The sequence below is a fragment of the Stigmatopora nigra genome, chromosome 12 (assembly GCF_051989575.1).
Source record: "Stigmatopora nigra isolate UIUO_SnigA chromosome 12, RoL_Snig_1.1, whole genome shotgun sequence".
Lineage (NCBI taxonomy): Eukaryota > Metazoa > Chordata > Actinopteri > Syngnathiformes > Syngnathidae > Stigmatopora > Stigmatopora nigra.
The window spans coordinates 8,306,285-8,326,133 of record NC_135519.1 but is presented as its reverse complement, the minus strand read 5'-3'; the positions used below and the strand labels follow the sequence as shown (position 1 = coordinate 8,326,133).

The window sequence follows — 19,849 nt, the reverse complement described above, 5'->3', positions numbered from 1 at the left end:
TTCACTTTCTTAAGACGGGTAGTCAGGGACAAGGGAGGAACCACATGAGTCAATTGTGGGACACTTCCTCAGAGTTCTGTGAACCAGTTGTCCTGTGGTGTCCACTCCTGTCAAGAGGACAGTTCTTAGGATTCATTGTGTTACTCAATTTCCGTGGCCATGATTGACACATCCATCTTTTGGAGTTGTTACCAATGTCACATAGATGCATGGGACATGTACTAACGAGACAATACTACAATGGTTTTCAACAATTACTTCTTAACCCTTTTTAACTAATTGGATGCCATTGATGGCACTAGATGTCAAATCCATTTTGACTGGGAGAGGTTGGCAGTGAACCATTCAGCCAGTGCTGAAACTTGACCATTCAGCAAAATAATATTTTATGTATTTATTTTTATTTTTTTTATTCAGGGGGCATATCACTGGCAGCTATAAATAGTTTGAGTTAGTATTTAACTTTATTAATGAAAACTATGATTTGGGGAATCCCTAATATCACCTTAGAAATTTTTGAATAATAGGGTAAAGTATTTCAGAAACAAAACTTCTAACAAAATCAAAACAAATTCATCAGACAACAAAGGTGTACCCAACAGTTTATTCAGCAACAAGAAAACCAAAAAGTCTATTTACATCATATTTAATGTGCATTGTTTAAGTCAAAAACTTTCAACGGCCACTTCCAAATGTCTTATTCCACTCCTCATAGAGTTCCAAGTCCTTCTGTGAGACGCTTGGTCGCACCGTCTCCAGAGCTTCTTGAAAGTCATTGTAGAGGATGGGCCGTACTTGTTCCGCTGCAATGGTAGCGATGTCGGCAAACTGAATGCTGCGGATGGGTCCCAGAGCGGCCTCTCGACACAGCTGAGTCATGTCTGCCCCGGAGAAGCCTTCAGTGCTGGCTACGATGCGCTCCAGCTCCTCCGCTCTCAGCTGGTTCTTCTCTCGGGCCATGAGGTTGGTGATTATTTGGTGCCGGGCGGGCCCTTCAGGAAGTGGGATGTACAACCTCTTCGCTAGGCGACGACGGGCGGCCTCATCTATTTCCTGAGGTCTATTGGTGGCCCCCACCACCAAGATGCGATCGTCCGCTGCCGTGGTGGCGCCGTCCAACGAAACCAGAAACTCTGTTTTGATTCTGCGTGACGCGTCATGTTCCCCGTCAGTGCGTTGCGACAGCAGCGAGTCAATCTCGTCGATGAAAATGACAGCGGGCTGGTGACAGCGTGCGATGGCGAACAAAGCTCGCACCATTTTTTCCCCTTCACCCACCCATTTGGATGTGAGCGACGACGCACTGATACTGAAGAACGTGGCACCTGACTGGCAAGCGATGCATTTGCCTATTAACGTCTTCCCCGTCCCTGGGGGTCCGAACAATAGGATTCCCTTGGGCGGGCCCCGCAGGCCTGTGAAGATGTCAGGTCTCAACATTGGCCAAACGACAATCTCCTTTATAGTGGTCTTGGCAAACTCCAAGCCTGCTATGTCCTCCCATAAAACAGGTGGTCCATGGTCCATGATCTCACTCATGATCAAATCCACTATCTTAGGCTCAAAGATTTTGAGACGTTCATCCACAATCTGCGGTTCCCGGGTAGAGCTGGATCCCGTTGCGCCTTCCTCTTCGTCTTGCCGTGGCTTTGGAGAAACAAATTTGGAAAAAGCACCTCGAGACAAATTGGCTCCCAGGGATTTTTTCACGGTGGTGGTTGCCAAAGATGCGGCTCCTCTTTGGGGTTGATGAGAATATTTCTTCTGTTGCTCTACAATTAGCTGCTCACGGGCTGATTTAAAGTGACCGACAGGTTTCTGCTCAGCCACTGCTTGTGCCGCCCTCTCACCTTTATTGGTATCTGGGTTATAAAAATTCTTCCGTTTCGATAAACTAGAATTGGGAAAAAAGTTGGATTTATAGTTGCCGCCTGCAGGGCGTGTATTACTCTGAGGAGGACCTGAAGGACTAAACACCGACTGCACTTTGCTGTTTGGACGTGAAGACGAAAGATTATTAGATGACGTGCCCTCAGGGAGTGTTGGTCTATCCACATAAATAGTGGCAGTGTCATTACCCTCTTTTTTAGGTTGTGGTGACCAAAGAGGTTTGAAGGATGTGCCCTCTGACCTGCATGCAGCATTGGAAGCAGACACGGATGAAGAGTTGCTGATGCTGCTGCTGCTCTCTTCTCCAACCGTTATGCTAACATCTGCTGGTGCCACCAGGGATTCTGGCCTTGCTTGAATCATCTTCTGCACGCAGGGCAAGTCAAGCAAACGCTCCACGGTGAGGGATGACTCCCATTTGTCGCTGTGGTTTTTCTGATTACGGGCCAGATGAAGGGCACTTTCAGCATAGTTGTTAAGCCCAGTGTGGGGGTCATCTGAGTCCAACACTGCCGCATAGCGCTCCGAGTAGGTCCTGAGCAGGCTGCCCATGGCGGCCTCTGAGAGGTGGGAACTTGCCCATGCATACTGAATGGAGAGGATGTGGGCCCGGTAGGCTTCGGCCGTCTGTTCAGGTGTAGAATTGCCAGATGAAATGTCAAAGGACCTCCTCTGCCATTCGTCCAGGTGTGCACCACTCATGCCTGGGCTGGTCCAGCTTGGTGACAATAAGGCAAAGTTGATGAAAAATTCAATATGCCATGATATGACAAACAAAATGTGAAATGACCGTACTATAGACCATTAACGATGGAGTGAATATGCTTCAAGAAAATTTATCAATATTTAAACACATTAACATAGACCGTAGACAACCATGCAACAGTATGCTTTGTAAATACAATGACATTAAAATATGGGATGTGAAGATAAAAACATCAAACAAACAGAGGACAAGAAACTTATTTATAAAATAAGGACATTTGATTGAGTAAATACTATATTGCGATATTGTTAGAAACGCACAGCTTCAAATGCTTTTGCGTTGAAGTTTGCAAAAGAACAACCTGCAAGTATTCCTCGTATTTTAATCTTTTTGTAATTAGATCGATGTAAATAATTAGGATAGCATTCTGTCTGTTTAGTTCTAGTAATGATCGGATAACAAAAAAAAACATTTACGCTGTGGGAAAACTATAATTATTGAAGAATCTTTAAACACCGCATCAAGGAAACGTTACTTCTTTCACCCTGTTGCTGTTCATGCACACACACACTGACCAACCAACTAACTAACTCATTTGCTAAAAATACTTATTTGGGCAAACTTACCATAGAACTCCAAATCGCAAACCTAGATTAGGAACTGTCGAACATGTGCCAAAAGACACGGATCACGACAAAACCTGCAGTGCCATCTTGTGTTGCGTTGTGAATAAAGCCGTGATTGGTAACCCTTGTTTTCCTTTGCATTTCGGGAATTGAAGTGCATTTCAAGTTAAGCATCCACTCTGTCATCAATTGTCAAACAATAAGCAACAGAACCTATATCATGCATGTAAATTAAATACATACGGGACAATTCTCTGCCTTTATTAGTAATAATGCCATTATAAACAAGTATTAACCCATTTTATAGTGCAAGTGAAAACTACATTGACCATAGTTGAGGTCATTTAATCTATCGACACAAGGAGGAGACAGTTTCGGAGTGGAAAGCATGTCTTTTTTTGCGTATAAACAATTCATTTTAGCCTTTTCCTAAGTACCCGATCGTGATGTCGTCATTTTTTAAGTCTTTGTTTGAGTCGTATCGCATCTTAAATCAAGTTGGATAATTTAGTAGCGGTCCATTTAAGACAAAACCGGATGCTGCAACCTATTCGGTGCAAATGGAACGAGTCTGCAGCTGCCTTTTCCCAGTCACACCCTGGTGTGATCCTGGACACTGCTACCCTGATGACTGTTGAATAATCAACATTTTTCTTTTATAAAAAAACAAATACTATATAGCAATCGCTACTTTGGCTCCGATCCCCTGATTTGGATGTGAGTTTAACGTTTGGACTGGATATGACAGACTCGTCATCACCATGGCCCGGTCAGAGAAGATAACACTGGACCTAGGCAGAAAAGTACTTTAAGTCCAAAGTGTTTGCTGCGATATTTCTATTTCCACCTATTGTGGGTGACCATGGCCTCTCAGATGTACACTTTTGTTACCCGGGACGATAACAGCACTGTTTATGCAGAAGTTTCCAAAATCCTCCTGTCGACTGGACAGTGGAAGAGGCTGAAAAGAGACAACCCCAGATTCAATTTGATGCTCGGTGAACGGAACAGACTCCCATTTGGACGACTAGGTAAAGTAGGGTTTTCCTCTTTTATGATGATGTAGAAACCAGCATCTGTATGTGCTGCATTTGGTGTCCACCCACTCAAGAATCTGCAGTGACTGCAGGTGTTTCTCGCCCATGCGTCTTGGAGGATCAATGTCTCCATCACTGGTTAACTCATTGACAGTCATCAACAATAATAGAGTTAATGTGCAAATTTAAAATTGAAAGTTTTATTCATTTTAGGTCATGAACCTGGATTGGTGCAACTGGTGAATTACTACAGAGGTGCAGACAAGCTTTGCAGAAAGGCGTCCTTGGTCAAGTATGTACAACAATGTTAGACATATATTATTACTTGTTCATGTTGCCATGTTACATTTTGCTCTTGAATAATTCAAATATTTTACATTAGCTGACATCAATCATTTTTAAATCATCAGGCTAATAAAGACTAGCCCAGAGCTCTCCGATTCATCCAACTGGATTCCTGAATCCTACATTATCTATCCCACTAACCTCAACACGCCTGTGGCTCCTGCTACTAATGGTCTCAGCCATCTGAAGAGCAATCCCAAGACGGATGAGCGAGAAGTTTTCTTAGCTTCCTACCACTCCAAAAGAGAAAGTGGTGATGGGACTGTATGGATAGCAAAGTCATCTGCTGGCGCCAAAGGTACAACATTATGACAGGATTTCACAATGTAATGAAAATAAGACGGTCATTTTTACTAACAAACCTTTGTTGTTCATCTAGTCTGAATAGTCGGAGTAGATGTGTTTGAAATCAACAGTAGTGCACTATTGCCTTTCCATTTTGGCATTTGGGCAGAGATAACATGCTTTCTTATACCAGGTGCTGGCATTCTGATCTCACACGATGCTAACAAACTACTGGAGTACATTGACAATCAAGGACAGGTTCATATTATTCAAAAATACCTGGAGAAACCTTTACTTCTACAACCTGGACATCGGAAGTTTGACATCAGGCAAGTCTTGTAGAATTAGAACAAAACATCTATGCTAAGAGTTTATACTATTTCCTCAGGAGTTGGGTCCTTGTTGACCACGGCTACAACATCTATTTATATCGCGAGGGTGTGCTGAGGACATCTTCTGAGCCGTATAACAGCTCCGACCTCCAGGATATGACTAGTCACTTGACCAACCACTGCATCCAGAAGGAGCATTCCCAGAACTACGGTCGATATGAGGAAGGGAACGAGATGTTCTTTGACGAGTTTCGTCTGTACCTGCTCAACACTCACGGCGTCACTTTGGAGTCCACAATATTACCTCAAATAAAGCAAATCATTAAGTAAGCCCACAATGTGCTTTTACAAAACAGTTTACCATCTTCTCTTTTGTGACACACTGTAATAAGCAAAAATTGGCAAAAAGTTAAAAGGAGAAATTGTGAGTGGTTATCTATTTGGTGATTCAGTAACCCGTACTTAATTACACTGTGCATGTGCATGGTGTGGAAATTGCTAGAGGCTGCTTATAACGTAATATAATCATTAAGAAATTGATTTGTTGTTCAGAAAGCGCTGTTCTCAATTTGGAAAAAATCAATTGAAAAAAGGTACAGTCGTTTCCTTTTTAGATTACTGTGGTTATTTAGGGTTAAAACTTGTTCACCAGAGTGTATAATTATGGGGTTTCCATTACATGGAGCAAAAAAATGTGGCCAACACACAACTGATCAAGTTAGTTTTGTGAATTTGCAGAAGCTGTCTGTCATGCATTGAACCAGCCATCAGCACGAAGCATCTCTCCTACCAGAGCTTCCAGCTATTCGGATTTGACTTCATGGTAGATGTGAACTTCAAAGTCTGGCTCATTGAGATCAACGGAGCACCAGCCTGTGCACAGTCAGTAGTCATACATATTTGTGCAAAACCATTTAAATTTGACTCCTTTTCACTTACAATTTCTTGTCTTGTTGCTGCTAGGAAACTGTACCCGGAGTTGTGTCAAGGCATAGTGGATGTTGCCATTTCCAGTGTGTTCACCTTAAACAATAGTGGTGACTCTGCATCGTCTTCGCCTTATTCTTCCTCTCCATCCTCCTTGTTCTCGACCAATGTTTGCTCTTCCCCCAAACTGAGAGGGCCGCTTCATATTGGTCCCTTTACTCGACTATAAGCACAAGCAAATCTCCTTCTCTTCTTCAATCTCCTCTGCAAGGCCATCAACTGTAATCAGAGCATTTATTTTACCGCTTGTTTTCACGCATGTATCCGCAGATGGTGTGTGTGTACGTATTGGCTATTTTTGTTCATTTAAAGGATGGGACTATTCTGTGAGGGTACCTTAGTGACTAGAATTGTTCCTTACTGTAGCCGGGACAGATTTTTTGAAGGATTGAGAAAGTGTAGACGCTCAAGATGAAACTTGTGCCTTACATTTGAAGCCATGTGACTGTTACTTTATCAACCCCTTCATTTTTTAAAGACGCATATTGCCATTTAGCAGAGGAAAATGACGAGCAAGGAAGCTTCCTTCATTTTACAAAGTCAGGTTACAAATCAGTGCTGCAACATTATCTGGTGTTATACGCATGGTTCCAATTATGTTGAACTGTCAACTCAATTATCTAATTGACTAACACAAATATATTATGACAGTTGAGTTCTTATTAGTATGGTCCAGTCCTGTTTTTATCTGTTTCTAGTATTATATTAATTTTTTTCGTGTGTTTTGGGCTGAATCTTTATTTTTAGTCTAAGGAGTGGCACCTTAAAACAGAATGTTGGCTTTGTCTCGATAAGTCTTGCAATACATTGTCAATTTTTTTGTCAATGACAAAAAAAATGTCTTGATTTTGACAGACACGTGGCTGTAAAAAAAATATATGACATTGTTTTTTGCCCCATGAAAATATATTTTTACTGCATTTTGGGGGCAAAGGTGCCTTAGAGGGGATAGCATGTGGATTTGGTTTTAATTAAAACTTATTCATAAACTATTAAATTGGTGTAAATGTCAACAAACCATGGATTTCAAATCTTATTCTTACCATTCATTGTAGATTTCACAAGTCCTCCACATTTTCATTCCGACCAAAGATACAATTCCTGCTCCATCTTGAGCATCTTCTCCATTTGTGCTGTAATCTGAATAAAATGAAATGATCAGAAACCGAGTATTGCCATTGCAGAGGTGTGAGTACATATTGTGTTTTGTTTTGCTGATGTCTTGTTCAAATGTTGCATGGTTGTTTGTCATATATTGTGTTGATAGAATAAAAAATATGTGACTTACCAAGTCTCTTTCATTCAAATACGTACTCCAAATGACAACTATACAAACCTAAATCATAATTTTGTAGATTGGGAATAATGTAAAATAAACTACGCCACAAAGCACCTGACCCAACATTTTAGACATTTTGCATTATAGTCTGTATATTGCATTTTCTATTTTTGTGCAAGTCGGTGTGCTCATCTCAATCAATGCTTGAGATCAGTGTTGTAAATTATGCATTTGATTCTTGTTATTCTTGTGAATACTCTTTGGATTTAAATACAGTTAAAATTATTTTCACGTCTAATGTAGCCTATGGTTTGCTCTAACAGATGATACAGACAGATAATATTATTTTCCACCAGTCTCTTGCTTTTAACTATGTAGTAGTTGTGTTATTTCTTCAGAAGGGGGCAGTATAGGACACGTGAAAACAATGTTTTGCTGAGGAACTAACGCGATATTAGTTTTGATCTACCAATATTAGTCATGTTATTTTCGTTAGAAAGCGCGTGTATTATAATTTTACTTACCAAAAAAAACTGTGTCTCGCCGTATTACCCAGGCTGCACTACAGCGTCTATTCACAGGCGCGATCCCGCTACTGATCGGCACGGGGGCTTTGACCTGCTCCGTTTCCGACCTGGGCCGGTGCACCCCTCCTTAGACGACCTGGTGGGCCCGAGCTCCCCCGGGAACACCATATCGATACCGAACTTAGCGCGGACGCCCGCTCGACATAGTCCGCTGCAGCTCAGAACTCCTGAGCTCAAACGATCCGCCAGTCTCAGTCTCCCAGTGACTTGGATTACAGGCACGCGCCACCATGCCCGACAAGAACAGCCGGCGCTCATAGTGCTTTTGAATTAAATGCTCGTGACGTCACCATGCGTTAGGGCGACATCTTGTGGTTTCAGTCGGCAGTTTTGACGACCCCCCTCAAGTGGCAATTAGTGGTACTGCGTGTTCAGCCAATGTTCTGGATGTTCACTTTTCGATCCAATTAGTCACCAAAATGACAACCTTGGCCGTTTTAACCAGAAAAAAACGCTGTGTAAAAATGTGTAGTATTTTTTGTTATAAAAGACAGAGTCTCACTATCTCGCCCAGGTTGCACTACAGCGTCTACTCACAGGCGCGATCTCGCTACTGATCAGTACGGAGGATTTGACCTGCTCCGTTTCCGACCTGGGCCGGTACACCTCTCTTTAGACGACCTGGTGGTCCCAAGCTCCCACGGGACCACCATATCGATACCGAACTTAACGCAGACACCCGCTCGACATAGTCCGCTGCAGCTCAGAACTCCTGATCTCAAGCGATCCATCAGTCTCAGCCTCCCAGTGACTTGGATTACAGGCACGAGCCACCGTGCCCGGCGATCACAACCTGCACCACTAATAGTTTCGACCTGAATCCATCTGACGTCAATTGATATTGGGGTGATTATAATATATGTATTTTCAATGTTTGATGAAAACAAAATTGAAAATCGCATGGTATTTGTTTTAGTAAAAGAAGACTAATTTACAAGTTGTGCCAGCCCTATTCTTTAGTAGTCTTCTTAAAATATTTGCTTTTAATAATTTAATTATTAAAAGCAAATAATATTCTTCAGCCTGGAATAATTTATTATTCCAGGCTGAAGATCTATCATGCCTACAGTCATGTTGTTGTTGGTGTGTTGACTAGACATTTTAAAAACCTTTTCTGCATCTTTACATTACATAATTAAAAATAGCTGGTTAATCTAAAAATCATAAAATAGTCTCAAAATTGTTGGTTTTGATCACAAGAAACAGTTGTGAGGGCTACGGAATTATATGCATCATTTCTAAGTACTGAATTGCAAACATGTTCAGTTGTTACTTAAGTAAAATCTAAAGTCGTGTTTGGTGTCAAATCGATTAAAAATGAGCGTACAACACACAGTTTAGAGAAGAATCCCGCAATCTAATGATTATTACATGCAAAGTGGTCAAAACATTCTTCCTGTAGTAGCAGATTAGTGCTTGTTTAACAAGTTTCCACATTCGCTGCACATATAAACTGTGATGTTTTTCTCCACAGGCCCAAATTCATCCTGATCCGTTTGCGTATAAGCTTCTGATGTTCCATCAGATGAGTCACTACTACTCCAATGTCCTGTGTCTGCAGATCCATCGGATGAGAAGGATGAGTGTAAAATGATATTGTAGGCAGGCTTGTCGTCATCTTCGCTGTCTGAGATGAGCTCCTCTTCAAATCCTTCCATATGGCAAACTAGCATTTGATCAAAAGCATTGTCCACACTGTAAAAATAAATCGATCATGAATAAAGCAGCGTAGGAAGAAAAACAGAAGATATCTGGCAAGTTTTTGGAGGGATCAAATGTTATTTAATGCTCATTTTATGTTGAGTTACAGCACATCGTGCATATATAAGGAATTATTTACTTACTATGAGCTGGTGTGGCTCTCGTGAACTAGATGAGCCATGGAGACATAACGATGCTTGAGAGCCTCTGTTGGTGCGATTCTTCTCTCAGCTTGAATGTTTAGAAGACTTTTTAGAAAGCTAACAAACTCATTCTGATCTTCAAATTCACTGATGACTTCTGTTGTATCCTCTCGTTTCTGCTAAAACAAAGATTGCTGACCCATATTGTTGGACCATTTGACATGAAAAAAAACTCTTTTCCAACACTGAATAAAATGAACTATTTGATCAGTAATCAACCAAATGGATTCGTCGCACTTTGGAAAAGTTATTTCAAGAGTATTTTAATAAATAATGGACAACTTACTGTTCTTAAGGCGTCCAAAGACTTTAATCGGGTCTTCCATGTTTTAGTCTCTTCTCTGTTTGTGAGCTTATATTCATTTGGAGTCTGGATGAGCAACAAAAAAATAAACATATTAAAAATGGCTACTTGAAGTATTTTAATACAAAAGAGTTCGATATTAATACCTTTAGTTTCCACTGTTTAAAGTCTAAATTGGTGAAATACTTTTGGCTGTATTTGCCTGCTGTGAGGAGTGAATCGGCTGGCTGTCCTCGTATTTGTACAATGGTTTTCATCTTTTTGGGAGGCAAAAGACCGATCAGTAGACACTTTCTTCTGTCTCACATTTATAATAACAGAAAGAGAATTATACTCTTTTTTTACCATCTGGTACTCGCAATTTGTGGCAAAAAGATGCTGGCCAATGTGCAAGAATGTGAGAGCGCAGCCAAGACCCCACATGTCCACTTGCTCAGAGATGGGGAGGCCGAGGGTGACTTCGGGGGCTCTATTTGGCGAAACATCAGAAAAAAAGTAAGTACATTTAAAAATAAATGTTGGGAAAATGGGTTAGCATTTGACCTTGGAGGTTGCACGGTAGCAAATTCCAAGAAGTACTTACCGGTACCCCATTGGCTGTATGGTCATCCCTAATGTCACTGCAGAGGATTGAAGGGAGCAGCCAAAATCTATTAATTTAACCCTGAATGGCTCACATGAATGATTTACCAGCATAATGTTATCAGGCTTCAGGTCTGCATGAATGATTCGGATACCTTTAAGAGCCTCAAATGCCATAAGCAACTGCAGAATTAAAAAAAAAGCATTTTTTTCTTGAGGGTATTTTCATCAAGTTGTTTGATAAATTCACAGGTTTACCTGATGTGCAATTGGCCGTATCTCACTGATGGACAGTGGCTTATTCCGTTTCTTGACAAAATCAAAAAGGCTCATGTCTAGCATTTCAAAAGCCAAACACGTGTACCCTTCATGCTCAAAGTTTTCGATATATTTCACAATGCTCTTTTTTACCGGATCCAGAGCTCTCACAATTTCCAGTATTTTGATCTATGGACAAAACAACACCAACAAGAGTCATTAAATACCTCAAGATGTTGAATAAGTATCGGTGATTTGATACCTCCATTTTGGAAACCACATTTGACTTGGTTTTTAGGACCTTGAGGGCGACAGTCTGTGACGTACTCAAGTTTACACACTGAGCAACTTTACCAAATGTCCCTTCACCGATCAAGTCCTTAACCAGGTAGGTAGTAGATTTACTGGTCAGGATATTGGATTGTAACTTTTCAAATGGCGTCGATGTTTTCTTCGGATCTACAAATGCACGGATTGGAGTGCACATAAAAAGGTTAAAAAGTCAACAGTGATTCATTGTAAATGATAAACACCACATGCAGAAATACCAACCAGATTCAGAAGATGAGTGTTGAGTATTTGAGTTTACACCCATTGCCATTTTATCATTTTAACGATATTATGTGGGGAGTTGGGGAAATCATTTTCCTATTGGGGGCTATATCCTTGTGTCAAGTGCATGGTCAGCAAACACAGCCACTCTATGAAGTCATGCCATGTGATCATTGATGTGACATCATAGCCCATGATGACACAAGATAGTGTGTTGTCATTTCAAAAAATGTGGGAACGGGTTACGACTCGATGTAAGTTAAAAAAAAAACAATCAACAGGCAATGGTTAACTGAAGATTTTGTTATGTTTAGCGAGGAGGAATTCATTCATTCTTTTAGGGACACGCTCACTGCAGCGAATAGCAAAGTAGAATCCTAAAATTTGGCTACTGTGACTATTTTTGTTGAAAAATATTATCAGCAATTATTCATCCATTATTTTTTTTTGCCATGGCGAAACTGGGAAGACTGGCTATAAATGTTAATGTTTTGCCCTCAATCTGCAACATTTGAGAAAAAAATAGTGCATAAAAGTTTTAAAATCATTTTTTTAATTTAAGACAGTCACAGTATGAATTTTATTCTCATGTTACAGAACCTGCTCATGTAACAAAAAAAACAGCACATGTTCTTGCATCTCAATACGTTGGTTTGATTTTTAAAAAGGTTTAAGCTCTTACACACTGTCAAGGGTTACCGTTTTTATGTAATATTCCCATTTGCCCCTAATTTACTTTTGCTAAAACATCTTCCAGATCCAATACAGTTGAAATAATGTAGTCAGGTTTGGCTGCCCCATCAGGCACTGCATCACCAGACTTATTAATCCAAACTGTAGCGCGCACTTTTGCCATGAACCCTCCTTGAATGTCAGTGTCCAAAGAGTCTCCGACCATAATACAGTCCTGGGCCTCCACCTGCAGCAAATCAAAACACAGTCTGAAGATAGAGGGGTAAGGTTTTTGCTCAGCATAATCTCCCCCCACCACAATCCTATCAAAAAAGGCTTCACAATCGACAGCCTCCACTTTTTCCCTTTGTGTTTGAGCATTCCCGTTGGTCAGTAGTAACAGTTTGTATTTCCTCCTGAGTTGTTTTAGAAGGTCGGAGATTTCAGGGGCAAGTTTAAGTAGCTCCAGTCGGCTATTTTTCCACAAGTAGTAGCACTGAGCTGCCAAATTGGGTGTTGAACAACTGTCCACACATTCCTTAATACTTTCATCCCAGTGACCCACTCGGATGTCATCGATGGATTTGCCTGATGTCGGCTCGGGCTTTTCGTGCAGAAGTTTCTGCATGAACTTTTCACAAATGTTGGTGATGGTCCCATCATCAAGAGTCAATGTGGTCTTCAAAAGTGCTTGGGTCTGCAAATTTCACACAAAATATTGCAATTAAAAACGTTATTTGATCATAACAATTGCTGATAATGCAGTGGCAAAAAATACTACTATTCTACACTTCAGTTGGTTTCCATGATGGTGCATGCAATGACATGCAATGAGGCAAATATGATGAAAACAATCAGTTACCTGGGGCCATAAGCATTGTTTGGTATTTATTATTAATAAAAGTTAAATAAGATTAATTTAGAAAAGGATCTTTGTATTTTCTGAATCATATTTTGGATAAAAAGCAGTTTTATAACTACTGATCAAGACACAAAATGTGCAGAATCAGCAAACCGGGGTAAGCATCTGGCTGCAGAATAGGTCTAATTAAAAAGAAGGACAGTGCTTTTTAATTACTGGAAATAAAAGTACAAATGACTGTCATTTATTAATTTGACAGCAAGGGTGTGGTTTGCATGTCAAGTAAATAAAAAAGGCAATCAAGTAGTTGCGAAAGAGCATATGTAGAAAACTAAACTACTTTAAGGAGAATAGCACCTTCTGTATCGCATATCGACCAGCCCCATTGGTGTCAATAAGTGTGTTGTCCAAGTCAAATATTAGAGCTTTAACAGGGTTCGCGTCCATTGCTCGGCCACACTGTGAACACGGAAGCCGTTTCAATGTATCGCGGAAATAACTGCGGCATAATAAACCATTTTCATGATGGGAAGTGTAGTTTTGAAAATCACAGGAGCGCAACTACGATTCGCATCCTCTTGAGGGCGTGAAGAAACCAAGATGATGATCATCACCATCATTCAGTCTTCATATTCGAACATTGCCTTAAAAAAACTTTGCTGCACAAAATATGAAATCATTTTAGTGTTTTTTTTTCTAAATTATATTCCTTGAGGAGATATATTTCAAACTTGCTCAGCACATTCAATGCTTGAGTCAAAGAGATGCGAACAATTTTGAATACAATCTAACTACCAATAGTTAAACATTTAAACTTCAAAAAAGTACTTGAAACAAATTCTAATACATTGCAATGAAAGAAAAAACATAAATTCAATTAAGTGTGGTCCATGTGTATTTTCCATGTGAATTCTTTATTTCGACTATTTACGTTTATTTTGTTTTTTAAATCCAATGTGACCTCCCATCTTCAATATCAATTTCCTTCTTTTACTAACTACCATAGCACATATCCTGTGCAAGCAGTTTGGAATTGCATCTCGACAATCAAAAAAGTTACATTCAACTAAATGCAACATTTTGCAAAGAAAAAAAAAGACAATAAACACAGAAAGGGGACTACTATTCTTCCTTGAATTTTGGAGGCGTAACTAAAACAGAATAAAAGTATGTCTGAAGTGTTGAATGAATGCCTGCAAACGTAAGATTTCTCACAGTCAAGTAGAATCAAAACAGTCCCGCGTTCTTATGCAACCAAGTCATTCTTTCGTCTGGCAATGAGCCAGCGGTTCGCACGCGAATACGTGCAGGATTGTTTGTCTTCCCAGCCCAATCAGAACACACAGCAAGCACTTCTCACATTACCTGAGATCATTTCTTTGAGTGTTGCACGGGTGCTTGCGTGAGTACTGCAATTGGCCTTTAAAAAATACCATAGATAAGATATAAACCAAGTAATGATGTGAGACGCTTAACTTGCAAATATCGCACGGAACAAACAATGGCTGCACTTGGCATGCAAAATGAGACGATAAATTACTTAAGAAGCAGTCATGCACCAACTAAAACTTTTCTTAAAATACTAAAAGAAACAAAATGGGGAAAAATCGCTTTTAAACAATGCAGAACATTAAAAGTGCATGGAAAGTGCAGGTAAATGGAATAAAAAAATCACGGATGGAATTTCCCAAATGAAATTAGGTCAAGTGCGTGGGAGAACTACAAGTTTAAGCATATAAATAAACATTTAATTCCACCCTGTTTATGTTCTGTACACCTGACTTTAGCCAGGAGTTGGGGTACGCCCTGAACTGTTAATCAACGTCATAATTGACCATTTACCATATTTTGACTGACAGCCTTGTCTAATTAGAGGAACTGAGATAAATATTTGCATGGAACACTTGTTAACTAGACCAACAGGCAGAGTTGAATCCAGACTTAAAGCTAATACTTATAGGTAGTACTCTTTATTTCCAAAGTCATGTTAGACTGACCCTTCTTTAATTGTGGACATCCACTGGAAGGTCATAGCTAATTCTAGCTCTTAGTTTAAGCCATACAAACATGAGTCTTTGTTACTTGAGCTAAAATACCTCAAAGGACTTTATTACATGACATTGAGGAGAAAAACGGCCACTGGTACATTTTACTTGCAGAGGGTGATTTGTAAAATGATGAATTCATTTATTTATTTTGGAAATTCTTGAACTACAGTATATACATTTCCAATTCTTGCTCAGGTCATCAATTAATTACAATTTTAAATTGTCCAATACTCATCAAAAGTCACACAATGATTTACATAAAAGTGCTCATGTTAGAAACTTTCATTTCAAGATTTATACTCTGATGACTTCGCTAAATCTATTGGAATTGAAATAATCTTTTTAATTTTGAAAGCTTGTCAGAAGAATATCAAGTACATGCAAAATATAATTCAGTAATTTAATAATTGTTTAGAACTTTCTGGTAAAGGGGATGTAATTGATCTCAATATGTTGAATAGAACAATGAACAAAAATATATTCTTTATAAAGAAATAAATAGAATTGTCTCAAGTTCATAGAAACACCTGATGAGCTCTCACGGCACACTCAAATACCGCGACGCCATACTTGATAATAACAACACGATAGCATCCGCCCTTTGCGCTGTGCTTACTATAAATAAAGTTTCAAAGATAAACTCAATCTGGAATGGAAAGAGAACTCAGCTGTTCTGTCTTTGTCACGACGCTTCCATCGGGCTTTGCCTCTTACGGTCACATATGCACGTACACACACACATACATGCACGCATGCACAAACATACAGGAGATTGTATCAAGGATGCAATTGTACGAACTAGATACTAAAGAGAGAATGCTGTTATAGTGGAAGGGTGCACGTACTCACAATTTACAGAACATGATTTAGGGCCTATTTATCCAACAATATTCTTATGCGGGTTTTATGTAAGGGTCTTTCCTTGTTTCCAAGTTGCATTGGATAGGATACAGCTTAGTTTTGTCTGAGAAATGATATTGGACAAGTCTTTCACAATGTTGGATTGTGGGAAATAGAGCCACTGATCATTTTTGGGTAGTTTCCTAGAGATTACAAAAGCCTTTGATACACCTGAATTCTCCTGACCGGCAAATGAACCAGCGCATGGCATGGGAGGGGTGGTGGTGGAGTTTGGAATATGAAAGCTTTTGGAAGTTTAAAAAGAGGAAGAATGAGAAATTGTGAGATTTCTTGGGGTGACCAGTATAGTTGTGAGTTATAGTATACTTACTATGTATGAGTGAGGTGCAATTATTATACTTATACATTTGTATTTCTATTACATTTAATTTGAAATAGTATTGAATTGTTGTAGCAGTACCAAAATAAATCTCTAAGAAATGGGAAATAATCATGATATTAAAAGCCTAACTAACTAGAAAACATTTTCAATCTAAGAATACTTTCTACAAAGGGCGGCTAAGTTTTGTCCATGTGTATACGTGTCTGAGTGCTTACTCCTAAGTTTGTGTGTGTGTGTGTGTGTCTGTGATCGCTACATTTAATTTTTCTTCTCTTTGTATATGTTCCCAGGTTAATGGCTGATCTAAAGAGGATAAAACCCACACAGAATCATATTTCACTTAACTTTATGATCCTTACAGACACACAACAGCAAAAGACAAAAAAGCCAAAAATATTTCCTGAAAGACTGACATCAAAGGTTCAATGTCACGGAGCAATTTTCTTCTGTTCTATTTTAGGTTATTAACACATACCCATGACGTTTTTAACTCCCATGTGAAAATGATGACACTATATTTCTCTATGCAGTCGTCTAGAAATTATGTTTTGAAAGTTAACCCGATCATGAACAGTAATGACTGAAGTGGACGGTACAAAATAAGGACCATTTGACCTTTTACATAGCAAATAGCATACATAGCAAAAGAAAGCTTACATAATAGCAATCATAGATATATATTATTCATCATTATAGTTGTTTCATTATTTTTATATTATTATAATTTTCCATACCACTTATGCCCATAAGGATTGCGGGGGTGCTGGAGCCTATCAGCCACAGATTCATTTTTCATGGTATTTAACTCATTGAATCCTATTGACGGCGAAAGAAACCATTCCACATATATCGGACATCTAGCGCCGTCAATGGCAACCAGTGAGTTAAATTAGTGTCCTTTAAAGTAAAACATATATATATAATACCTATATATAAGATGATCCACTCATGTGACACTCCATATAGCCCCGATAACATTTGGCAACATATTGAAGACACACTCTTTCATTAAATACATCATCAAGTATTTTAGTGTGATTTTTCTCTTTTTGAAGATCATTGCACCTGTCGTTCTATGTTCCAACAGTCCTATTTTCTGTTTGATCTTCTTACCCAATTTGAAGAAAAATTCCAACCGGTTCTTCAATTTTTGGACCTGTGTGATTATACGCTGGCAGTGTGGGTGACAGGAGGCCTCCGCTCCGAGCTGTCGGGCTGACGGCCGCAGGTGCTGACACTTTCCATGTGGAGTACATTTTCCTTCAAGGAGGGCTGACGATGACATGATATGCTTGATATCAGTTGCCTAACTCGGAAAAAGGCATCCAGGTGCATGTAGGTCAGGCATTGACGCGTATAAGACATGACTCCACTCAATGTTATGTGTCTTTAAAGCTTTTCCTGCCCTTGTGTAGCTTCACTGTGAGATCACCCACCACGCTTGACAACCTATTTTGAAGAAGACATTTCTTGGCATCCCTTATTTTTTTCCCCTCAGAATTAAGGTTAAATAACTTTCAGCTTCATTAAAGATTGTATTTTGTAATCATTATCTACTAATACTATTTTCTACATCAAAATCCTTGTGTCTACCTCACGATCAGTCAATGAAGTTTGCATCAACATCTGCTTTTTCTTGTGACTATTGTGAATTGAGAATAATTTCGGGTTATTTTCGATGACGAAGGACTGGTGAGCAAATTTGGATAGAACTGCAAGCAAAGATTGACGTAAATGGTGGTAACATTCCTGGATTAAAGCAAGAGTGAGTCAAACTGTCTAGCAAGCAGAACAGTGTGTTTGGAACATAGATAATTGTGTTTTATTGCTTAACTCTACCACAATGTTGTCGTTTCTAGACATGAACTACTCAGCAGGTTTGTGTAGTACATTTGCATGAGCATCTTCACTCATCAGAAAGCCTTCAATGAATTGGTTTGTTTTTCATTTTATGAATTAAAAATACCTCATAAATATACTAGTAAAAGGCCAAATAATATCTACCTACAAAACATTGTATGCTCTTTTTAACATGAGTGTAATACGTTTGGATAGAAATCTGCATTATACATTGACATTATGACAGATGTAACAAACACCGGTTTATTTTGTTGAGAAAAAAAATCATTTAATCATTCAAATTAAACGACTCAATCATATAGCTGACCTACTAACTTTTTTTTTCAACCCCATTCTTTAAATTCCATTTAAAGTGCAATAAGAATGTGTTTTCAGGTGGCAAATCTGCCACAGTTATGTTATCTACAGTTCCATCCAAAGCAAATTTAAGCAACAAATTTACTTTGCAACTTCTTTACTCTCTTTACTTCTCAGCGCTTTGTAATGTATTTTTCCAGGAATTGTTACACAAACTTGATACCCGCTCGAGCTTGATATTTTATCTGATGGAACAGTCTTTTAATGCTTACCGCCAAACGATCATTTATGCATATTACGCTACTGTCCTGTCAGCACCACTCCTTTGAGTGTTCTTTCGTGACAAGACGCATGCAACATAGTCATGTGACACAGCGGCCTCATGCAATGCCATATAAACAATTGCTAAAGACATATTTAACGACTGAGCAATCATCTATTCCCCCTCGGGTTGTTGTTCAAGAATTATGCACCATCTGAAAGATTTAGGAAAGCCGACATTTTGATAGAATTGTAAAAAAAAGTTTTTGGAGCATCGCGTGCAATGCTACTACAACCTTGTCAGTCAAGTTTGAGGCCTTGGAGCATAATCCATTACCTGGTTACAGGAATGTAAACGACAAAGAATGTAGCTCATGTATCAAAAGACAGTCACGCACACACGCAGGGGAAAAACAGATTTTTATGAATGGAAAGGCTTTTCTTCATTCATAAATTCATATAATTGTAAAGTAGTTTGTGCATTGTAAATAATTTTGCAACACAAGATGGACATAAAGGTAAATTACATGTCTCAAATATAAAATAATAAAAGTGCACATTTTAATAGCCTTTTAAATTATCTAAGAAAAGGAGATTTAGACATTTGTGGAACAATATTTAAGAGTAAAGGACATTTTATTCCTTGGGTAATGTCTCAAATGAGAAATGTACAGTACAGGGGTAAAAAACAAAACGTTTTCCCTGTACTGCCAGTGAAAAACTAAGTAGAAGAATAATGTCAACTATTAAGATGTCATTTTCTAACAAATATCAAAGTTAAAAAAAAAACCTAAAGTGCTGTTTCGAATGTCTCTACTTCAAATTCAGACCAACGACAGAAAAAGGAAATGTACTACATGTTCCTCCAGCTTGTGAAAGCTATATGCAGCTGTCAGCGCTTATCAAAGCCCTCCTGAGACAAAAGTAATCCA

General features: G+C 39.1%; 4 protein-coding genes across 4 annotated transcripts; 1 reads left to right on the top strand and 3 right to left on the bottom strand.

Moving 5' to 3' along the window:
- Nucleotides 1–586: 586 nt before the first annotated feature.
- Nucleotides 587–3,392, bottom strand: fignl1 (fidgetin-like 1). Its single transcript, XM_077729812.1, has 2 exons — nt 3,223–3,392; nt 587–2,608 (listed from the first exon to the last, which is right to left on the bottom strand). Exon 2 carries the CDS (start codon nt 2,590–2,592, stop codon nt 676–678), a length of 1,917 nt encoding a protein of 638 aa, XP_077585938.1. The 5' UTR covers nt 2,593–2,608; nt 3,223–3,392; the 3' UTR covers nt 587–675.
- Nucleotides 3,393–3,579: 187 nt separating this feature from the next.
- Nucleotides 3,580–7,495, top strand: ttl (tubulin tyrosine ligase). The gene is made up of 7 exons (XM_077730342.1): nt 3,580–4,253; nt 4,473–4,551; nt 4,670–4,902; nt 5,083–5,218; nt 5,278–5,547; nt 5,960–6,103; nt 6,185–7,495. The coding sequence occupies exons 1-7, from the start codon at nt 4,085–4,087 to the stop codon at nt 6,375–6,377; spliced, it is 1,224 nt and encodes a 407-aa protein (XP_077586468.1). The 5' UTR covers nt 3,580–4,084; the 3' UTR covers nt 6,378–7,495.
- Nucleotides 7,496–9,465: 1,970 nt separating this feature from the next.
- On the bottom strand, nt 9,466–11,820 carry LOC144205733 (homeodomain-interacting protein kinase 1-like). The gene is made up of 9 exons (XM_077730299.1): nt 11,675–11,820; nt 11,385–11,581; nt 11,123–11,311; nt 10,866–11,047; nt 10,628–10,751; nt 10,429–10,539; nt 10,265–10,348; nt 9,919–10,094; nt 9,466–9,769 (listed from the first exon to the last, which is right to left on the bottom strand). Exons 1-9 carry the CDS (start codon nt 11,721–11,723, stop codon nt 9,484–9,486), a joined length of 1,398 nt encoding a protein of 465 aa, XP_077586425.1. The 5' UTR covers nt 11,724–11,820; the 3' UTR covers nt 9,466–9,483.
- A 386-nt stretch (nt 11,821–12,206) lies between these two features.
- Nucleotides 12,207–13,720, bottom strand: nanp (N-acetylneuraminic acid phosphatase). The gene is made up of 2 exons (XM_077730476.1): nt 13,566–13,720; nt 12,207–13,043 (listed from the first exon to the last, which is right to left on the bottom strand). The coding sequence occupies exons 1-2, from the start codon at nt 13,653–13,655 to the stop codon at nt 12,402–12,404; spliced, it is 732 nt and encodes a 243-aa protein (XP_077586602.1). The 5' UTR covers nt 13,656–13,720; the 3' UTR covers nt 12,207–12,401.
- Between the last annotated feature and the right edge of the window lie 6,129 nt (nt 13,721–19,849).

What these genes read in the sequence shown, in the direction of transcription:
- nanp (XM_077730476.1), bottom strand. Translation starts at nt 13,655, where the DNA reads ATGGACGCGAACCCTGTTAAAGCTCTAATATTTGACTTGGACAACACA. An exon ending in GTCGATATGCGATACAGAAG is followed by an intron (nt 13,044 to 13,565) that starts GTGCTATTCTCC and finishes TGAAATTTGCAG; the next exon opens with ACCCAAGCACTTTTGAAGAC.
- LOC144205733 (XM_077730299.1), bottom strand. Translation starts at nt 11,723, where the DNA reads ATGGCAATGGGTGTAAACTCAAATACTCAACACTCATCTTCTGAATCT. An exon ending in ATGTGGTTTCCAAAATGGAG is followed by an intron (nt 11,312 to 11,384) that starts GTATCAAATCAC and finishes TTTTGTCCATAG; the next exon opens with ATCAAAATACTGGAAATTGT. An exon ending in TACGGCCAATTGCACATCAG is followed by an intron (nt 11,048 to 11,122) that starts GTAAACCTGTGA and finishes TTAATTCTGCAG; the next exon opens with TTGCTTATGGCATTTGAGGC.
- ttl (XM_077730342.1), top strand. Translation starts at nt 4,085, where the DNA reads ATGGCCTCTCAGATGTACACTTTTGTTACCCGGGACGATAACAGCACT. An exon ending in AGAAAGGCGTCCTTGGTCAA is followed by an intron (nt 4,552 to 4,669) that starts GTATGTACAACA and finishes TTAAATCATCAG; the next exon opens with GCTAATAAAGACTAGCCCAG. An exon ending in GTCATCTGCTGGCGCCAAAG is followed by an intron (nt 4,903 to 5,082) that starts GTACAACATTAT and finishes TTCTTATACCAG; the next exon opens with GTGCTGGCATTCTGATCTCA.
- fignl1 (XM_077729812.1), bottom strand. Translation starts at nt 2,592, where the DNA reads ATGAGTGGTGCACACCTGGACGAATGGCAGAGGAGGTCCTTTGACATT.